Raw genomic sequence first — 19,424 nt, 5'->3', positions numbered from 1 at the left:
CTCAGGGGCCCAATGGGGTAGAGTCACTTCTGGATTTTATGGTATTTGATCAGATAAAGGGGAAAATAAAAGAGCAGCCAAAATAGAACTTTGTGGAATGCCTTGTATGAGAGGTGCTGGCTGAGAGATGTTCCCATCTATGTTAACAGATAGCTACCTTTCAAGGTATGACTCGAACCATTTCAATGCACAACTTTGAAGCTCGACTTCATCCTCAAGCCATTTTAACAGAACCCCATAGTCCACAGTGTCAAATGCTGCACAAAGATCCAATAACACTAAGATTGCATATGAACCCAAGTCCAAGGTTAATAAGATATCATTTGTCACCTTCAACAAAGCAGATTCAGTACTGTGATGTTTTTTAAAACTTGATTGGTACAAATCACATAAACTGTTATCCCCCATATATGCAAGTAACTGCAAAAAAAAAAAACAAAACACCTTTTCCATAATTTTGGTCAAAAATTGAAGCTTAGAAATATGCCTATGGTTTGAAAGACCTGTAGGATCAAGAGTGGGCTTCTTCAGCAGAGGCTGAACAATTGCATGTTTAAACCAGATACCAGATTTTAGACGGTTAAGGGTAAAATATCTGTAATATACATATCCAGAAAGTTAAAGTCACAAATAAAAGAATTTTTTGTTTTACTCTTTTAAAAGGCTTATAGAACTGTAACAAGAGACCAGGCAAGGTTCAACGATAGGATTGAAGAACTTAACCGCCGGCCAAAGCAACAATGGACCCCAAAGCCTTGGCCACCAAAGGGTAAGTAAATACTCATCCTTTTAAGAGGCTGACAAAAATTACAATTTGCTATTTATCAATTACCAGACACAAACATTTTAGGTATACAGTGCATCCGGAAAGTATTCACAGCGCATCACGTTTTCCACATTTTATGTTACAGCCTTCTTCCAAAATGGATTAAATTCATTTTTTTTCCTCAGAATTGTACACACAACACCCCATAATAACAACGTGAAAAAAGTTTACTTGAGGTTTTTGCAAATTTATTAAAAATAAAAAAACAGAGAAATCACATGTACATAAGTATTCACAGCCTTTGCCCAATACTTTGTCGATGCACCTTTGGCAGCAATTACAGCCTCAAGTCTTTTTGAATATGATGCCACAAGCTTGGCACACCTATCCTTGGCCAGTTTCACCCATTCCTCTTTGCAACACCTCTCAAGCTCCATCAGGATGGATGGGAAGTGTCGGTGCACAGCCATTTTAAGATCTCTCCAGAGATATTTAATCAGATTCAAGTCTGGGCTCTGGCTGGGCCACTCAAGGACATTCACAGAGTTGTCCTGAAGCCACTCCTTTGATATCTTGGCTGTGTGCTTAGGGTCGTTATCCTGCTGAAAGATGAACCGTCGCCCCAGTCTGAGGTCAAGAGCGCTCTGGAGCAGGTTTTCATCCAGGATGTCTCTGTACATTGCTGCAGTCATCTTTCCCTTTATCCTGACTAGTCTCCCAGTCCCTGCCGCTGAAAAACATCCCCACAGCATGATGCTGCCACCACCATGCTTCACTGTAGGGATGGTATTGGCCTGGTGATGAGCGGTGCCTGGTTTCCTCCAAACGTGATGCCTGGCATTCACACCAAAGAGTTCAATCTTTGTCTCATCAGACCAGAGAATTTTCTTTCTCATGGTCTGAGAGTCCTTCAGGTGCCTTTTGGCAAACTCCAGGCAGACTGCCATGTGCCTTTTACTAAGGAGTGGCTTCCGTCTGGCCACTCTGCCATACAGGCCTGATTGGTGGATTGCTGCAGAGATGGTTGTCCTTCTGGAAGGTTCTCCTCTCTCCACAGAGGACCTCTGGAGCTCCGACAGAGTGACCATCGGGTTCTTGGTCACCTCCCTGACTAAGGCCCTTCTACCCCAACCGCTCAGTTTAGATGGCCGGCCACCTCTAGGAAGAGTCCTGGTGGTTTCGAACTTCTTCCACTTACGGATGATGGAGGCCAGTGTGCTCATTGGGACCTTCAAAGCAGCAGAAATTTTTCTGTAACCTTCCCTAAATTTGTGCCTCGAGACAATCTTGTCTCGGAGGTCTACAGACAATTCCTTTGACTTCATGCTTGGTTTGTGCTCTGACATGAACTGTCAACTGTGGGACCTTATATAGACAGGTGTGTGCCTTTCCAAATCATGTCCAATCAACTGAATTTACCACAGGTGGACTCCAATTAAGCTGCGGAAACATCTCAAGGATGATCAGGGGAAACAGGATGCACCTGAGCTCAATTCTGAGCTTCATGGCAAAGGCTGTGAATACTTACGTACATGTGCTTTCTCAATTTTTTTATTTTTAATAAATTTGCAAAACTCTCAAGTAAACTTTTTTCACGTTGACATTATGGGGTGTTGTGTGTAGAATTCTGAGGAAAAAAATGAATTTAATCCATTTTGGAATAAGGCTGTAACATAACAAAATGTGGAAAAAGTGATGCGCTGTGAATACTTTCCGGATGCACTGTATAATGTGGAAGATATGGCAGCGTAGTGTTAGTTGCTTTTAACTCATGGATCTGTCATATTAGGTTTGCATCTTGCATTCACTAAATATCTGATAAACAGGTAGAGGACAGAATATATGAGGTTTAATGATGATCGGGATTCAGAAGTTAACCTGCAGGGAGAGCTATTGAAAAGACTATACATTTAAAAAAAATGGTAGCCTAAGATGGAATGTGATCAAAGAATTAAGGAGAAGGTCAAAGGTGTAAATTTTTAAGACAGTGGTAAGACCAGCAATGATGTATGGAGCTGAAACATGAGCAGTAAAGGAAGTACAGGAGAATTTTTGATGTGGCAGAAATGAGAATATTGATGTGGATGTGTGGAAGGACACAATAAGAAATAAGACCATCGGAGGTACAGCAAAGTTGGAGAGACATCTAAGAAAGTATAGGAAAGTAGATTGAAGTGGTATGGACATGTAAGGAGAGACAAAGAATATGTTGGCAAAAGACTGATGGGAATAGAATTAGAGAGGAAAAAGCAAGGAAGACCAAAGCAGAGGTGGAAGGATAAAGTAAAAGAATATTTGATGGAAAATGGTCTGACTGGAGAGGAGGTGCAGGACCAAGTTGTTTGGAGAAGGCTGATCAAGCATATTGACCCCACATGGAAGTGGGAAAAGGTGAAGAGGAAGAAGATCCACTCAATATCTGTGTGGAAAATTCCTATTTTACTGGTTTCTGTTTGGATTTTCTTCTGGGGTAACTTTTTATATCTCAAAAGTGTAACATGCATATATGGTTAATTAGTAATTCCGAATTGATTAGTGTTTGTAAATGTCCAGGGATAGTGCCTGTCTGGGACCTGATGCTACTGACACACACTATGGCCACCCTTGAGCTGGATTAACTGTGTTTTAGAATGTTATGTTTTATAATAGAATATTGTACTTTGCACATCATTGATTGTCAAATAATTGTAAGAATTCTATAGTTTAATGCAGTTCTACAGCATCTCTCGTATTTACAATATTAATACATGTTAATAGCTGAGGAAAAGATATCAAATCTAAAATACCCAGAAACAGACAGTATAGCCAGAAATAAAAATGGAATATGTGAGTCTTAAAATATGAGTCAGCTCTTTAATGTGTTAAGGTTTTCCATACTTGTGAAAGGTAAACTTCATAGCAGGATGTTTAAAGTGAGCTATGAATGTTGACTTGTTGTTTGACTAATACCCTGAAGCTTTGAATGACAAAAGAACAGCTACCATTGTATTAGAAGATGCTTGTTCCTGTTGACCACAGTAAATCCTGCTATATGCATTTTTTTTTTTTGCAAAGACCTTGATAAATGTGGTACATTTCAACACAGGTTGGCCAGTTTGAGGCTCGGTCATTCAACCATTTGTGTGCCACATAGTACGGCATACAAAAATTATATGACTTTTTCCCACTGCTCTGTTATACATTATGCATACTCATTTCTTTATTATTAATCAATCAGTTTTATTTTTTGTCAATGTCAACTAAAATAAGTATCCTTGGTTTGAGGCCAAAATTTTATATTTTTTGTAGTTAATTCTAATACCTTTAAAAGAAAGGTCAGGGAAAGTTGGCTTTCTGCTGCCCATTGACATTGAAACCTGTCAGCCTTTAAAGAGCCTAGACACCACAAAAGCAAGCCTTCCTATAAATTGGTCTCTGTTCAAGTTGGTTGTGAGTTGTGTGGCAGCAAATTTCAGGCATTTTGTACTGTTCTTAACATTCAGATATTTTTTTTCTAGAAAAGTTGAGTTTAATGTACAAGACAGTATGTTTGCATGTGGAAAGGATTTTTCAATGCTATAAATGTAATGAAAGGTGATGCACTCAACTGATTACAGTTTAACCTTTTTCTTCATAGAATTTAAGAATGTTGGTGTTTTGCCTTGGTAGAGTTCAATATTACTCAGCTTTCCCCTTTTGTATTCTTAATGTGTTGCCTTTGTCAGAATGCCTTAAATCCTATAGACTTACCACTGTTTATAAGGTATTGTACTTTATAACTTATCCCCACCTTCCCTTCTACATCTATAACCTTAGGCAATTACATGGAGTAAAAGACAAGCAGGAGTTACAACTTTAAACAATGTATTATTGATGATATTCATAAAATAACAATAAGCCAAGCACAGGTGGATATTGGCAATCATACAACCTGATAAATGCTGATGTGTAGTCTCGGGCGGCACACAGACTTGTAGTTACTTTAAATGTCTCTAGTTAAGTCATCATTTTCTAGCTTTCTTTAGGACAGGCCGCGTGCCTGTCTCAATATGGTTGCTGAGCTGTTCTCTTCAGTGTGCTGTCATTTTTATTGTAATGGTGTGAGAGAGATATGAAAGGGGTTAAAGCAAGCAAATTTATACATTCTTTCTCCAAACCATTACATCAATAGGGTGTTATGGTACAGAATGGCCTCTGATTCAAAACCAAGCAGCCAACTTTAAACCAATAGAATTGTGGTGCAACACATCTCCCAGTTACTGACTTATTTTCACACCTGCCCCCAAAAACCATTTGTTGAGTGAAGCTTGCCAGCTAGGTAGTTTGGCTTTCCTGTGGGTATTGATTGAGAGAGTCCTGCAGGGAGTCAATTGCCAAACCAGTTTGAGGCACTTCTCCTAACTCTGCCATAAATTTCTAAGTTAGTCCTAAACACTGGGTTAGGGGATTTCTTTAAACATCAATGCATTGCTGTTTTCATGAATAAAACACTAATATTACATTTGCTTTGTCTGACTTATACAGTAAATAAAGAAATCTAAAATATTTATCAACATATATAAAAAATTTCACACCACAACAATTAGAAGTATGACAATCCAAGAAGACCGTTAAGTCCATCAGGCTTGTTTGGTTGGCTAATAGCTAAAGTGTCCCAGTATCACATTTACTGTAGATTCATACTAAAAGTTGTCAAGGTTTCCTCTGGATTAGGCTCAAGATCTAACTGGTTTAACCTTTCTTTAGGAAGAATTCAAGTCTTTGTCAGATGCATCTTCTCACCAGAAGACAAGAGTCACAGGGAATTAGGGGAGTAATGCAATAATGAAAGGTGTTTTGAAAATCGGCTAGGTGTAATAAATTGGCTTTGTTAAGTGCTAAATTAGATTATACTACACAGGCTAACTTGTCAGAATGAATTTTCTTGTGCACGGCTGATGGTTAGAAATGCTTACTCTGCCAGCAGATGTTCCCCAAGGGCGGAACCATAAACATTCACACTGATCCTGGTACAAAACAAACCTGAATTCTTCAGTGTATTGCTTTGATGTATGAGACTATGTACTTATATTTTTGGGATCTTTGTAGCTACTGACCAGTATGAAATGCTAGACAAGAAGTTTTTTTTTTTTTATTATTTTTTTTTTTATATATATATATATAAATAAATCACCTTTCAGTTGCAATTAGGCTTGAGAAATAATCAGTACCAGGTCTTCAAAGGTGCTGTCTAGAGATTTTTATTTATTTTTTGGACCCACCAAGTAAAAAGGTTTGGATTTGCTTTTTAAATGTAATGATTCTTATAATGCAAGAGAAGCTGAAAACATACATATTTTTTTTTAAATCATAGGTAAGGAAACAAAAAATGGAGTTTCAGACAAAAACTTTTAAAGGACAAACTTTAGCCAAATTTTTAAATTTTTAATTTATTTTCAGTTTTGTATAGCGCCAATTGTAATGTGATGATCTTGTAAAAAGATTACTTAAAGTTGATTTTAAATTAATTGCTATGTGGTACAGTAGAAAAGCCTTTCATTTAACAAAAATAAAGTTTTCATGTTCTGTAAACCTAAATTGTAGCAGAGGGAGGAAAAAAAAAGTTCAACAGATATAAATAAAGGATACAGTAGGTAGTGATTCTCTTTCCCACAAGCCATTAGGATTTTAATTTGGCAAGTTAGTTTAACAGTTTGAAAGTCTGCTCTATTCTTCATTGCTGGCTATGTTGTCATCTCAAACCCCCTATTATTTAGAGTTGAATGTGATTTTGTGCACTGTCTGTTGTTCCTGGTGAAATAATTACTAAAGTTTGAAATGCTATATATCTGTATAGTCATTTTTACTTACATGCCCATAACTTAATTTTTTACATATTTATTTAAAATGTATTCATTAACTAATTTTCTTTTTTGCTTTTTTTCCCACATCTACATTTCTGTTTTCTTTGTTTTTACAATTCAAACTGACTGTGATTGATGGTCAGAAAATTAGTGCCTTTGAAATGTTAAAAGAAATAGGGGAAACTCTATTAAAAGAAAATTCTAAAACCTGGAGCTGCTAACACTTAAAAGTGAAAAGCAAAGCTGAACATTTCTTAATTGTATCTCTGGCAGTTGTGTAACCTAGCACTTGTGTGTTGTAGCTTCAGTAGTCACCGATGCAAAGTGAACAGATGATGTTTCTCTGTGGTGGTGCTGTGTGTGTGCTCTTTGATAAGGTGAAGGGTTTAACAAGCCTGAGCACTTTGAAAAAGAGCTGTCTCTTCTCTTCATTTAAAGGAGGCAATTTTGGTGGATTTATCTGCACACGTACACAACACAGTACTTGTATCTTTTATCTGGATTGGGAATTTACCATGAGGATGTGGAATGGGTTGCTGTAAAAGGACTAGCTATACAGAAATTTTAAATAATAAATGGATATGTACATTTATTATCTGTTACATTTTGAGAAAGAAATTTTAATCATATTTCATAATCAATAGTGAACCCCCTTTGATCAATTAATAACCATCGATTGTTTAAAAACTGAGCTCTGCTTGCTTTTTATTTAAGCATGATGCATGTAAGATTTGTTTTAAAATTCAGGATTAGGAGCACAAACATGCCCAGGGTCAGTCATATACATAGCTTGCTAAATACCCGGCTGGCAGTGAAGAATGTTGATGATTCCATTGTTGTTCTAGGTATGCTAAGGATATCCTTCGCCTTGGTTAAGATACAAATTAAATAAGTCATTGACTGCAACCTGCAGTTTACGAGAGAAACAGGCTACCAAGGTCCAATACATTGGGTTGGGAGAAGTAGAAGACATAATGTTTTATGTATTATCATGAAAACACACAACCACATTGTGGTGAAACAATATGTCTGCATGCTTGCAATTAGCTTTTTATCAAAGCAGTCCGCTGCGTGTCTTGCTGAAATCTTCTGCAGTATCATTGATTTCATCTGTATAGTGGCCTATCATTGTTACATAATTCTGAGAGTGAGCTTCTTAACTATAGCTAGCTAGGTTTTCATCTCTTTCGTCTTTCTGATTAAAATGTTTTTCTGTATGACTAGTGATAGTGCCTTTTAAGAGAATGTAGTACCCTGACTCAAGTTGACTTGTTAGCTGCCAAAAGACTTAGTTGTCAATCAGATTGATTGGTAACATGCCTTGTTCTATCATTATACACACCCACTGGAATTTTGTACAACTGCCTGTCAACACAGTATATGCCTTGAAATTGCTGCCAGTATGGTAGGTTGGTAAAGTCTAACCTCAGTCAGCATCTTTGTTTTGTATACACTAATAGCTGTGCTGATTTTGTGTTTCAGAACAGCATTACAGCTTTCTGTAAACTTGATCATCATTTGGATAGAAAAGGTCCCAATCCAAGTTATGTTAAGCATGTTTCGTTTTTGCCTTTTCTACTTCTGGATATAAAATGATTTGGTGTGTGGCTTAAATAATGCCCTAATATTACTATTTAATTAAATATCATGTCTCAAAATAAGTCTGTATTTGGCATTGCAAAGCAGTATGGCAATTAAATTTTACATTTTTACTTCAACTACTGTATATAAGATTTTTTCGCAATAAACTCCGCATAAGTTGGTACCCTGTTTCTGCTGGGTTTTCTTACACCATGAGGACATTTTTTAGCAATTTCTTCCTGAAGGGAGGACACTATATTAAAGGATTATTTTGCAATAAATAAAGGATGGATACATTTTTTCACTAAAACTTGACATATAACTTATCAAATATGACAGAAATTATGTCTGTGTCAAATTTAAACATTCCTTTACTCAAAAACCGATGCCAAAATAGCAAAAAAAATATAGACGTACTTTTTGTTATAAAATGCAGTATGTTTCAGGTTCAAGCAATGCCAGGAGAGGTTTTTCATCTTTGAGGTGTTCCCAGTCATGTTAGTTGTTTCTGTGAAACTTTAATGTTGATAACACAAAGAAATGAATAGTTTCAGCATTTGGCACCATGGGTACCCCTCCCACCTCCAGACTAGGTGTTCAATAAATGTAAATAATGTACAATATTTCTATAAAATCTAAGCAATAATCTCATATATAATGTGTGGGTGTGTGTATGTATGCGCACACACACACACACCCATAAAACAAAAAAAAAATTGTTTTATTTTGTTCATCTTTAGCACATTTCTTTTTTTTGAAACATAGGCATGTTATACATGGTTGGAAACGTCTCAGCCACTGATCCAGAATCACCCAAATGGTAGCACCAGATGCTTGATGCCCACCTCAACATGCCCACCTGCTATTTAATAGCGAATATCTCGGTAACAGTTTGTCACACGGTGTGAAGTTTTATGTGACAACACATGAAAATTCCTTTTTTCCCCCAATGTGCATCAGAGGTTTATTTGCATGGTAGGGTGGCAGCTTTTGAGAAAACTTGTCTGCATTGGGTGTCATTAGAAACATCATGGTCTGAGCTATGCAATGGTGTGAAGTTTGAAATGGTGTGATGCACAGAGCAAGAACAACCCCTGCCAGAAATGCCAGATGGTAGGTGCCTACATCGTTCGCCATGTTGTGGCTTTGTTTCGATATACTTGTTGCTGCTTCCATGGAATGACATGTGTAATCGCTCGTTTTACTCGACAACCTGATGTAATATTTTTTTTGCTGCTGTTTTGTGGAGTTATATGCACAAGCACATGAAAAATCAGACAATCGTTGTGTCAGCATTGACCGGATTTGGGCCCGTGTGGGCTGGGTGTTTAGTTGAATTGACTGTTGATGACGTCGTTTGAAATCTACTGTTCAAGACCTTTGAATTGATGTATTTTAAGAATAATTACTAGGCTGGTTTTAATTTTTTTTTTTGGCAATGGTACAAGACCTGGCACACCTATGATTTTATGCCAAATTAAAAGTCAGCTGTGCAATACTGTAAACAATGTGATCACTGAGTGTATAGTAGACCCCCGTGACTCTCAAACGAGGTATTCTTTATGTCTGTGTGTGGAAGAGATCATCTGCATGATGTGGCAAAAGATGTTTTAAAGGTTTTTTTTTTATTTATTTTTTTTTTTTTTAAACCTTCGTTGGCCTGGCACAGGGCCCTTCCGTCAAGAAGAGATTAACTCTGTTACCTCAATCCTCCAAAGCCCTAGTTTTCAATCGTGGCTGGTCACAGTCTAGCTTGCTTTTGAATGTTCTCATGTTGTGGGTATGAGTTTTTATCCATACTTTTCTTTCACACTCCAAACATGTGCAGTTTAGGTTAATTGCTGACTGTAAATGGCTCTGATGTGAGTAAGCTTTGGCGTGGGTTTGAGTATGCCTTGTGGTGAATAAGGGCCCTTTCCCGGGCTGGCTTCTGCTGTTCGTTCACTGTTGCCAGGATTGGCATCACCCCCTCCACAGACGTAAATTGGATTAAGTAGGCTTGAATATGGATGCACAGATGGAAGAAATACTGTTATTAACTGTAGATCTGACATGTAAAACAAAAAAGTAAAGGGGTTTCAATCTTAATTTTATCTATCAGACTTTGCTGTCATTTTCAGCAGGGCCTGTGTTGGCAAGTATTTTGTGTAAAAGAGGAACCGACATGGCATATAGGGCACACTCTTTCACACGCGAATTGAGAGCTAACAGTCAACCCTGTGGATGATTGGAAGCCTGGGTTAGCATGCTTTATCCCTATATTACAGTGCTATATGAGGGTTGTGAGGTAGCAGACTTGCTTCTTATCATCTTGAAATCTAGGCTTGAAATATTGTTGAGGTTTAGAAACTAAACAAACATTCATTGAATGCCTTTTACAGATTAATAGTCTCAGAATAGTTAAACAAGCATAATTTCTCTTACCAAGATAAAAACCTGCCATCAACTTTAATTATTGACATGTGCTGTTTTAGAAAGCGGTACTTGAGTTAGCACAGATTTTGCAAATAGTAGCCTTCAATTTTTAAGTCTTACAAATTACCTCATTATAATTTAAAGTGTGATTTAAACTCAGTAAACATTCTAACATCAAACAAAAATGTAATTGTTCTTTTTTTTTCCTTTCTCCTCCTGAATCTCCTTTCTTGTGCTCCTTTACCTACACAAGCAGGTAAGTGTTTTCTGTGATTCAAAATAGAACATGTCAAAATGACATTTTTGATTTTTCTGAAACGTGATTATTTTTATTAAAGACAAACATGTTTTCTTTGTCCACTAATCAAAATAGCTAAATGCAAAGCAAATATCTGAGCACAGCCTCTCTTATGATTAACATGAGTGATTTTTAAAACTGGGGTTGAAAGCCAGACGTATGTGTCACTTGTTGGCATTAACTGCTTATGACACTTTAATGGCTAGGAATACATTTCTTGAGGCCTGTAGACCTGGACAGGCAGACTTTCAGCCTCTTTGTATTTGGAGGTCTGAAACTTACATTGTACAGCTAGCAGAGACTAGCAATCAACACCAGAATTGTGCTGAGAGCTTAAAGCTTCAGTACCTTACTGTGTCACCCTGCAACTGGTGGTCTTCTGTTGTAAGCATGTGGAGTGTTTTCATCATTGTTTTTTTAATTAGTACAGCAATGTTTTGCTTTGGATTATAGGTTTATAAGACAGTATCACTTAATTTTGTGTCAAGTCTTGATTTAAACATCATGATATGTTAATCATAATGGGGTTAGCTGGCTGGCTGCTTATTGGTTCTAGGAGCTCTTTTTCTTCTATTCTAATTTTCATTACATCTTCACTTTTATTCCTTACCTATTTCACTGGACCCACTGTCCTAAATCCAAATCTGTTTGGTTTGTGTACCTTTTGTAACTCACTTTCAAAAGAGGGTCAACACCACAGTGTACTTCCTATTTAAGTACTCCATGAGTTTGAATACATTTTTATGAAAATAGAAAATAAAGAGCTCAGTTAGACACTTCTTTTTATAAATCTTTCCTAATTGTGTCTTTTTTTCCTAATCCTCAGACTAAACACCCAGCGAGTCCAACGTTCCAAATCTTGAGGGCATTAGAGAGTAAACCTTGCAGGGACATGGTGCGCTATTTTTCAAATACCTCACTGTCTTGGCTACCAATATCTGTCTCTGTCAGTTCTACTTTTATTTTACATCAAACTCAAATCACTGTACAGTGCTAAAATGTATTATTTATGTCCATGTTTCAGATTGACTAGTCTTTGATGCACTGTTGTTGACCCTTGTGTGCAGAAAATTTATTTTTCACAAAGCAATAAATTGCACAAAATCCTGCTGTCTTGTCTGTCTGTTATTCAGTGATACTGGTTACTGTATGCTGAAGTGATGGTAATCTAAGCCATCTGTGTCTGATGTTTCTCTCCTGTCTGTCTTCTCCATTTCCTTTTTTTACCTGGAATGTTTCCTTTAATCTCTCCTGGATTATCTGGAGCCCTAGTTAATCTGCTGTTTTAACACTTTACACTTGCACGTTTTATTTTTAGTCTTTGCTAACTCCTGAAAAGAGCTTTTACAGTCAGGTTTCTGTCATTTTCAGCCATGGGCTTAATCAACTGGGACAAAGTAATTTGACAATTTCCTATAACGTATATGTGTGGCAGCTAGCTGAAATATGAAAACTAAAGGTTAATAGTAAATCGATAAGAAATTGCATGGTGCTTTATCATGTGAAATGTAATGTGAGAAACATTAAATAAAGATGAGATTTAATTATATTAGAAATATTGCTAACAATTCTGGAATATTCTCTAATATGCTTGCATATGCTGTCCATACCCAAAACAACTTCTGAAATGTGGAAGATGATCAGAGAAAATGTTGATTGTTCAGTTTATTGTGTCATTTTGCTTTAATATTTTCGCTATCAAAATGTAGTCTTTTGTAATTAATGTCAATAGTTATAAAAGATTGTTCTCTCATTTTTGCCAGTTTCAGGGAAACTTTTTTTTTTATTTTTTGACTGATATGCAGTATTTTGTAATTAAACCAAAAGCACAGTACACCAGGATATCAGGAACACGTTATGAAAGATTAGGATTCTTGTGCATTTATGACTACTTTGTTCATTTGTATTGTTGTATTAAATGTAACAGTAGAACAAGAGGAATCTGGAGAACAGGTTGCAGAAGAGCCTTTGGTGGAGCCTCAGCTAGAATCACACGTTCAGGAAATAGCAGAGGCTCTGGAAGAGGCAGCAGCAGAGGTGACAGCAGAAGTATCCATCATACCTGAAAAAGAAGCTGACTCTGCACCAGCTGAAGAAGAAGTTGAACTTCCATCAACAGAGCAACTATCTCCTGTGATGGAGCAACCTGAAGAAGCCAGTGCAGAGGAGGTCACAACAGTTCAAGGTCAATAAAAAATTAAAACAAATAGTTACTAAATCTAAAAAATCTTTTGCAATAAACCTAGAAATTTGAACATCAGAGAATAAAAATGAATCACCTTTTATTAGCTTTTCAAATGTGTTCTAGTTTGTATAACACCTTTTAGGCTTTTAGGTGGAACCACATATTGCACATGTGACTCTCTTAGTCACACTGCATGCTGATACAAAGTTCAGGCAACATGAAGAAAAAAAGTTTGATTATATACATAATTTGACTTGTTAAGCTCTGCTGATCACTACTGTTCAACTTTAATGTGAGTTTTTTTTTAAAACATGTACACTTGTAAAAATGTCAGAAATATCACTTTTATACAAGACCACAGTCTTCCATGTTAGACCTGTGTATACTGTAAATTTAATTGGGTTTATAATAATGAAGAGATGCTCTAGTTCTCAGCAGATTAAGTGTTTTAATTGTAGTATCATACTGATATATTTAAATTGTTGATCAGGGTTTCCTAAACCCAATCTTCTTGCATATATGACAACAATGTGTTTAGGCAAACTGGGTGATGTTCACAGAACACAGCTGACTGGGTGGTTGGTGGGCTGTGGAGCAGTCAGCATTGGGAATTACCACAAGAAGTAGGCAACAAAGAAAATGAGATGATTATGACAATGTACAGTCAACATTTCTGGAAAAGATGTATATGGTGATGACATGGAAGTTATATTTTGTACCTATTTGTTTTAAGAAGTAATAATGTATTCTAAATAATTATCCAGTAATATGACTGTTAATTGTCATATATTTTACTTTTAAATTCTGTTTGGAATTGGTTCCAAGTGGTGAGGAGTTCATTTCTGTACAGTTTGCATCATCTGTTCCGGTGTGACCTATTTTCTAAGCACTAGTAGATTCTTTTAGTTTCAAACTGTAGAACAGGATATTACTTTTGAATTCTAAACAGCGGCAACATTTCCCAGAACCATACCAGCTATAGTAAGGATTATTATAATGCTGTAATTCTGTTTATATTCAAACCTAATGTCATTAAAGTGCATATTGATATGTGTATATTGATACAAAATTCTGAACCAGAAGGTCTAATGCTTATATCACTTATGGATGTGAAAATACATTCCGAAAGTTCTGATCGCTACCTTTCTATACATTGGTTTAGGTTGTGATTTTTTTTTTTTTCTCTACATCTTTTTACTGCATAACTCCTGTTTTATTATAATTTCTTTTGTATTTGCCCCTAAACTTTTTTTTTTTTTTTTTTTTTTAATCAAATGGGCAAAAGTTTCCAAGTCTCACTGAACAGTTTATTCTGCCCAAATGGCAAAAGTGCTCACACACAGGTGTAGTCGCCTGCATGATGACATGGCCCGGTAACATTCACAGTGTCACCTCTGCGTCATTGAAGGTGTTCTACATAGTGAGCAGGAACCAAATAAGCCACAAAATTTCACAGTTGATTCCAGGAACCTCCATGAAAATGTAATAAACAGACTTTGCGTAATCCAGGTTACAGTAGAAGAGTGGCTCTAATGAAATATTTTTGCTCACTTTCTGCTGAATAATCATGTTTGACTATACATATGCAGCAGAAACTGAGTTCCTAACCAATAAAACAAATTATTTTCTAATGAAAATAGATTCTACTTTAGGAAGTGTAGACCATGGTTTGGTAGTTCATGAATTTAATAAAGCCAAGATGAATAAAATAGGTTCATAGTGATGGTAAGATTCTCCATGTAAAAATTGTTTTTCAAGCTATTGAAAATTAAGGTTGGACTGATGCCCAGTGGCAATGGAAGTATTTATTGTTGGCATATTTCTGATGCTTCTGGATTAGCTATGCTATGACACTTTCAGTTACAGTACAATATCCTGTAAAGTCTGAAGTTATTTTTTACTGAAAGCACCACCCTTTTGCAATCTGTTTCCTTAACATTTATAGTGTGGATTTTGGAAGTGTTGTTTTGTGGTTTGTGCAGATTCCTAAATGATTAATCCGAGAGAACAGACTGGCATGTTCTATTCGTTCATGAAAAAGCAGTCCATTGAAGTTGAAATGTTTAATTCTGAAAAATAACCTATTATATTGCAAGAGCGAGTCCTGACATGACGCTTCTTTGCCTCTGGCATCCCAACTGTTAAAAGTGTGCCCCCTCTTGATTTCAAATACAGGCGTATGATTATGTGCTCTCATAGCTGCTTGTTTCCGTCAATGCTGGCTTTAAGCGACTCATACACTACTATTTCAGCTATATTTCATTAAATAAGCAGTTTGTTAAAATTGTTTGTTACCAAGGTGTCAATAAGGGACGAGAAAATCCGCAAGTTTACTTTGTTGCTCCTGAGCCTTCTGATGAATTAAATTATTTCTTACTTTGCTACAAAAGCCATATTGCAAAAAGGAAAGATGCATCCTGTTTTCAGAAGTGTTATTCTAAAGATGCAAAATTAGCAACCACAGGCCATCAAAATGGCCTTTTATTTCAGCTTATGGTTAAAGATATGGGTCCAACTTGTTTTAAATGGAAGGAGGTCTAGCTTTGAGATCAGACTGAATAGATGAATTTGGGTCTTCTTATATTTCAGTTTTACAGAATCATAACATGTTCTAATAACTTTAATGTTCTGTGACTGAGACATGCATACAACTGTGATTATGTTGTATTTCTGTATTTAATGTCCTGATGAGGCTTGATTGCAGTAGTAAGAAATTCCCTAGTGTTCCATAAGCCTTGTGTGTTTTTTTTTTTTTGTTTTTTTTTAATGAAAACTATACAGCATCAATTGCTTTGTGCCTGGTGTATGTTTGTAAAGTTTTTATCACTAACACGTGTTAACATTCTTCCCATTAAATATTTATCATCTCATGCATGTTTGCATTTCCTTTTTGTGTTTTTACTCATTATTTTTTATTTTATACCAGTTTGAGTCCATTTTTTAAGTGTTTCCGTGTCTGCAATATCACCCACCAATTATTCACTTGCTTGTTTACATTATTGAAATAATATACTGCATTTCTACTAACGCAACTATTGATTTGCTCCTCTGGGTCTTAAAGCTTTGTTTACATTGATATGTTCATATTCTGCACAGAACACAAAACAGGCGAGTGAAACTTTCATTTTATAGCCTCATGTCTACAGAGCTACAAGCTCACCACTGCAGTCCCCACCAAATGACCTGCTCTGTTTGTAGGTACTGCTTCACCATGAATGATGCTGGTTGTTTCTTTAGCCTGAAATATTTCATGAATAAACATCAAAACTGAGCCTGCTATAGCAACAGATTAAAAGAACAAAGACATTCCTTGTGCTTATTGTTGGGATGGGTGAGAAGGCATGCAAACATTTTAACATTTCAAAAATTGTATGAAATCACTGATCTGGAAAGGACTGAGTTAATGCCAATTGACACTGATATGCTTTTGTGGAAATTCTGTCATGTGACAAGGTGGTGCAAGGTGCAGTCTTTTTGATTCTTTTGAGTATTTTGTTTCCTCTACTTTATTAAATTCTTCTCAAGCTTTGTCTTACAGGGGGTCCCTATGAGTGCAGCTTTTTAAATTTTAAATGTAATTTTTGCTCCTGTTTCTTAATCTGATGATTCCTTTCTGCTATCAGGAATCAACACTACAGTGTAGCTTGGGATTTATTTAGCAAAACAACTGCTTATGTCACCTTGTTAACATAAGAGCTGCTAGTTTTATCTTTAATTTTATATATATTTTTCTTGTTTTTTTTTTTTTTTTTAAGATACCCTAATCCAGGTACCAGTAAGTAGGCTTAAGGGCTATAACAAGGTGTCCTGCGGTTGGTTGTCTCATTTAGTGAGAATGAAAGGCATTTTACAAATCCCCATTAAGAGCATTTAGGATGGGTATTGTGGTCTTCTTATAGATCTTGCAACTTTTTTTTTTTAATTTTGCCTTCTTAAGGGCAGAATGGGTGGATGGAGGGGATTGTTTGTCTTGCTATGTTACCTTGTTTTTAATGATTATTCTGGTATAATTTAAAACTGATCAGACAGCAAACAATAGCAAACTCTTAACACTCCATTCAGGAGAACTAATTCACTCTAGCATACAGAATATAAATAATGTGATGCCTTCTTTTCTTTTTCTAAAAAAACATGTTTTATAATATCTCCAAAGATTCCATATTGGTCCCGATGAGTATGTGCGTGTGAGTGGGCTCTGTGATAGACTGGGGCCCCATACACAGCTGATTCTGACCTTGTATCTAAAGCTATTGTTAACCCTGAATTGGATTAAGCAATCTAACCTGTTGTAGTATATTATGTTTCTTAACAGGGCAGCACAGTGGTTAGTCCTCCTGCCTTACAACTCCATATTTCTGGCCACTGTCTGATGTAGTGGAATCCCATCCAGGATTATTTCCTGCATTGCACTCGGTGCTCCTTGGATAGACTTTAGCTCCCCTGACCATCCATCCATCCATTGTCCAACCCGCTATATCCTAACTATATCCTAACAGGGTCACGGGGGGTCTGCTGGAGCCAATCCCAGCCAACACAGGGCGCAAGGCAGGAGACAAACCCCAGGCAGGCCGCCGGCCTATCACAGGGCACACGCACACACACCAAGTACACATTAGGGGCAATTTGGAATCGCCAATGCATCTAACCTGCATGTCTTTGGACTGTGGGTGGAAACCCATGCAGACACAGGGAGAACCCGAGAAGTGAACCCGGGTCTCCTAACTACGAGGCAGCAGTGCTACCCACTGCGCCACCGTGCTGCCCTCCCCTGACCATGAACTGGGTTAAGTGAGTTTGAGAATGTTATGTTACTGTTGGTCACAAAACCTTACCAAACACGTAAAAAAAGTCTTGCTCAGCCTTTACTTATAGAAGTTGAAAATTCAATAAGGATTTGTATACTTTCGATATTCACAGCTTTCAGCAAAAAATGTGTTTGTCATTTTGTACATATAAATGTGTGTAAGTTTGCAATGTTCATATCTTTTACAGGGCAGCTGAATAGTTAGTTTGCACTGCTGTCTTATAGCTCCAGTGGTTTGAGTTCAAATCCCAGCACAGCTTTTAAGTTTTTCCCGTGCCCATATGAGTTTTCTCGTGGTATAGTGAGATTTGTTCCAACATCTGAGACAAAGACCTATTGGGTTAATTGGAATCCCACAGCTGAGGAGGTGACAGTTAGTTTGGTCTGTGGCAGACTGGCATGCCATCCAGGTTTGGTTCCTGGCTTGTGCCTAGTTCTACTAGGACTAACTCCAGTGACATTTGTACTGGGATGTGAAAATGGACAGATTTATACCTGTTACGTTCATATTGGTTTTTCACATTGTTGGAATTTTGTAATGATTAGTGATGTCTTTTTGTTAATGTTAATTATCTAAATCTACATTAACAAGGAGGGCCACTGCGGCTGTTGTTTTTTGTTCCTACCCAGTTGTTTCATTAGAAAACAATCCTTGCCAATAACATCTTATTTCTAATAAGGTCCTATTAAAAACAGGGAATGCAGCTTTTTAAGAGTAAAATTAGCAGTTCGAAATCTTAACGAGCGAGATAACTAAAGTTAAGCAGAAAAATGTCATTTGAGCCATAAGTGCTTCATCAGCAATAAATTACTTTTTGTGGAGCAATTGGGTTGGAACAAAAACCTGCAGCCATTGCGGCCCTCCAGGACTGATGTTGATCACCCTTGATCTAAATGAATATTATTAAATGGATTTATCTTCATGGTGGAGTCTGAAAAGACAGCACAACTATGGCAATCAATATCTATTAAACTTACCGCATTATCAAACTTCCTATGTTTATATTGTGACTTGTCATAGTGAGTACCATCTAAGGCAGGGGTGGGCAGATTCAGTCCTGGAGGGCCGCAGTGGTTGCAGGTTTTTGTTCCAACCCAGTTGCTTAATTAAAAAACAATCCTTGTCAATTATTTAATTTCATGGCTTGTTAGTGCTTTAACTCTGCCATGTCAGGTCATTCTCATATCCTAGATTTATTTTCCTTTCTAAGGATATCATCCAAATGATTTGAAGTCTAAAACAGATGAGTAATTCTCAGTGCTTCACTTTTTTCTCTTCACTTTCCTTCCAAGTATTTAATTAAACCAAATAGTGCGTGATAAATACACACAGGCATAAATGAAAACAAGCTAAATGGAGAAATGCTTGTCTCTTTTGTCATTTGCATGGTATTGCTAATTAGGAGCAATTAAAAACCAAGAATACAGCTGTTTAAGACTAAAATAAGCAATAAGGGTTCAAAATCTTAACGAGCGAGACAACTAAAGTGAAGCTGAAGTTTTACTTGAGCAATAAGGGCTTCTTATTAAGCAATTGGGTTGGAGCAAAAACC

The 19,424-nt window shown here is 36.7% G+C and overlaps 1 protein-coding gene across 2 annotated transcripts in view; it reads left to right on the top strand.

The window, feature by feature from the left end:
* mgarpa (mitochondria localized glutamic acid rich protein a) overlaps positions 1-19,424 on the top strand; it is a 67,812-nt gene that overhangs the window by 13,163 nt on the left and 35,225 nt on the right. For both annotated transcript variants that reach the window (XM_051928247.1, XM_051928245.1), the window contains exons 3-4: positions 664-769; positions 12,807-13,067. In XM_051928247.1, the coding sequence (XP_051784207.1) occupies positions 664-769; positions 12,807-13,067 (367 nt within the window). The remainder of the gene's footprint in view (positions 1-663; positions 770-12,806; positions 13,068-19,424) is intronic.

The sequence above is a fragment of the Erpetoichthys calabaricus genome, chromosome 5 (genome assembly GCF_900747795.2).
Source record: "Erpetoichthys calabaricus chromosome 5, fErpCal1.3, whole genome shotgun sequence".
Classification (NCBI taxonomy): Eukaryota; Metazoa; Chordata; class Cladistia; order Polypteriformes; family Polypteridae; genus Erpetoichthys; species Erpetoichthys calabaricus.
The sequence above is the reverse complement of the archived record's forward strand: the minus strand, read 5'-3'. Positions and strand labels throughout refer to the sequence as shown.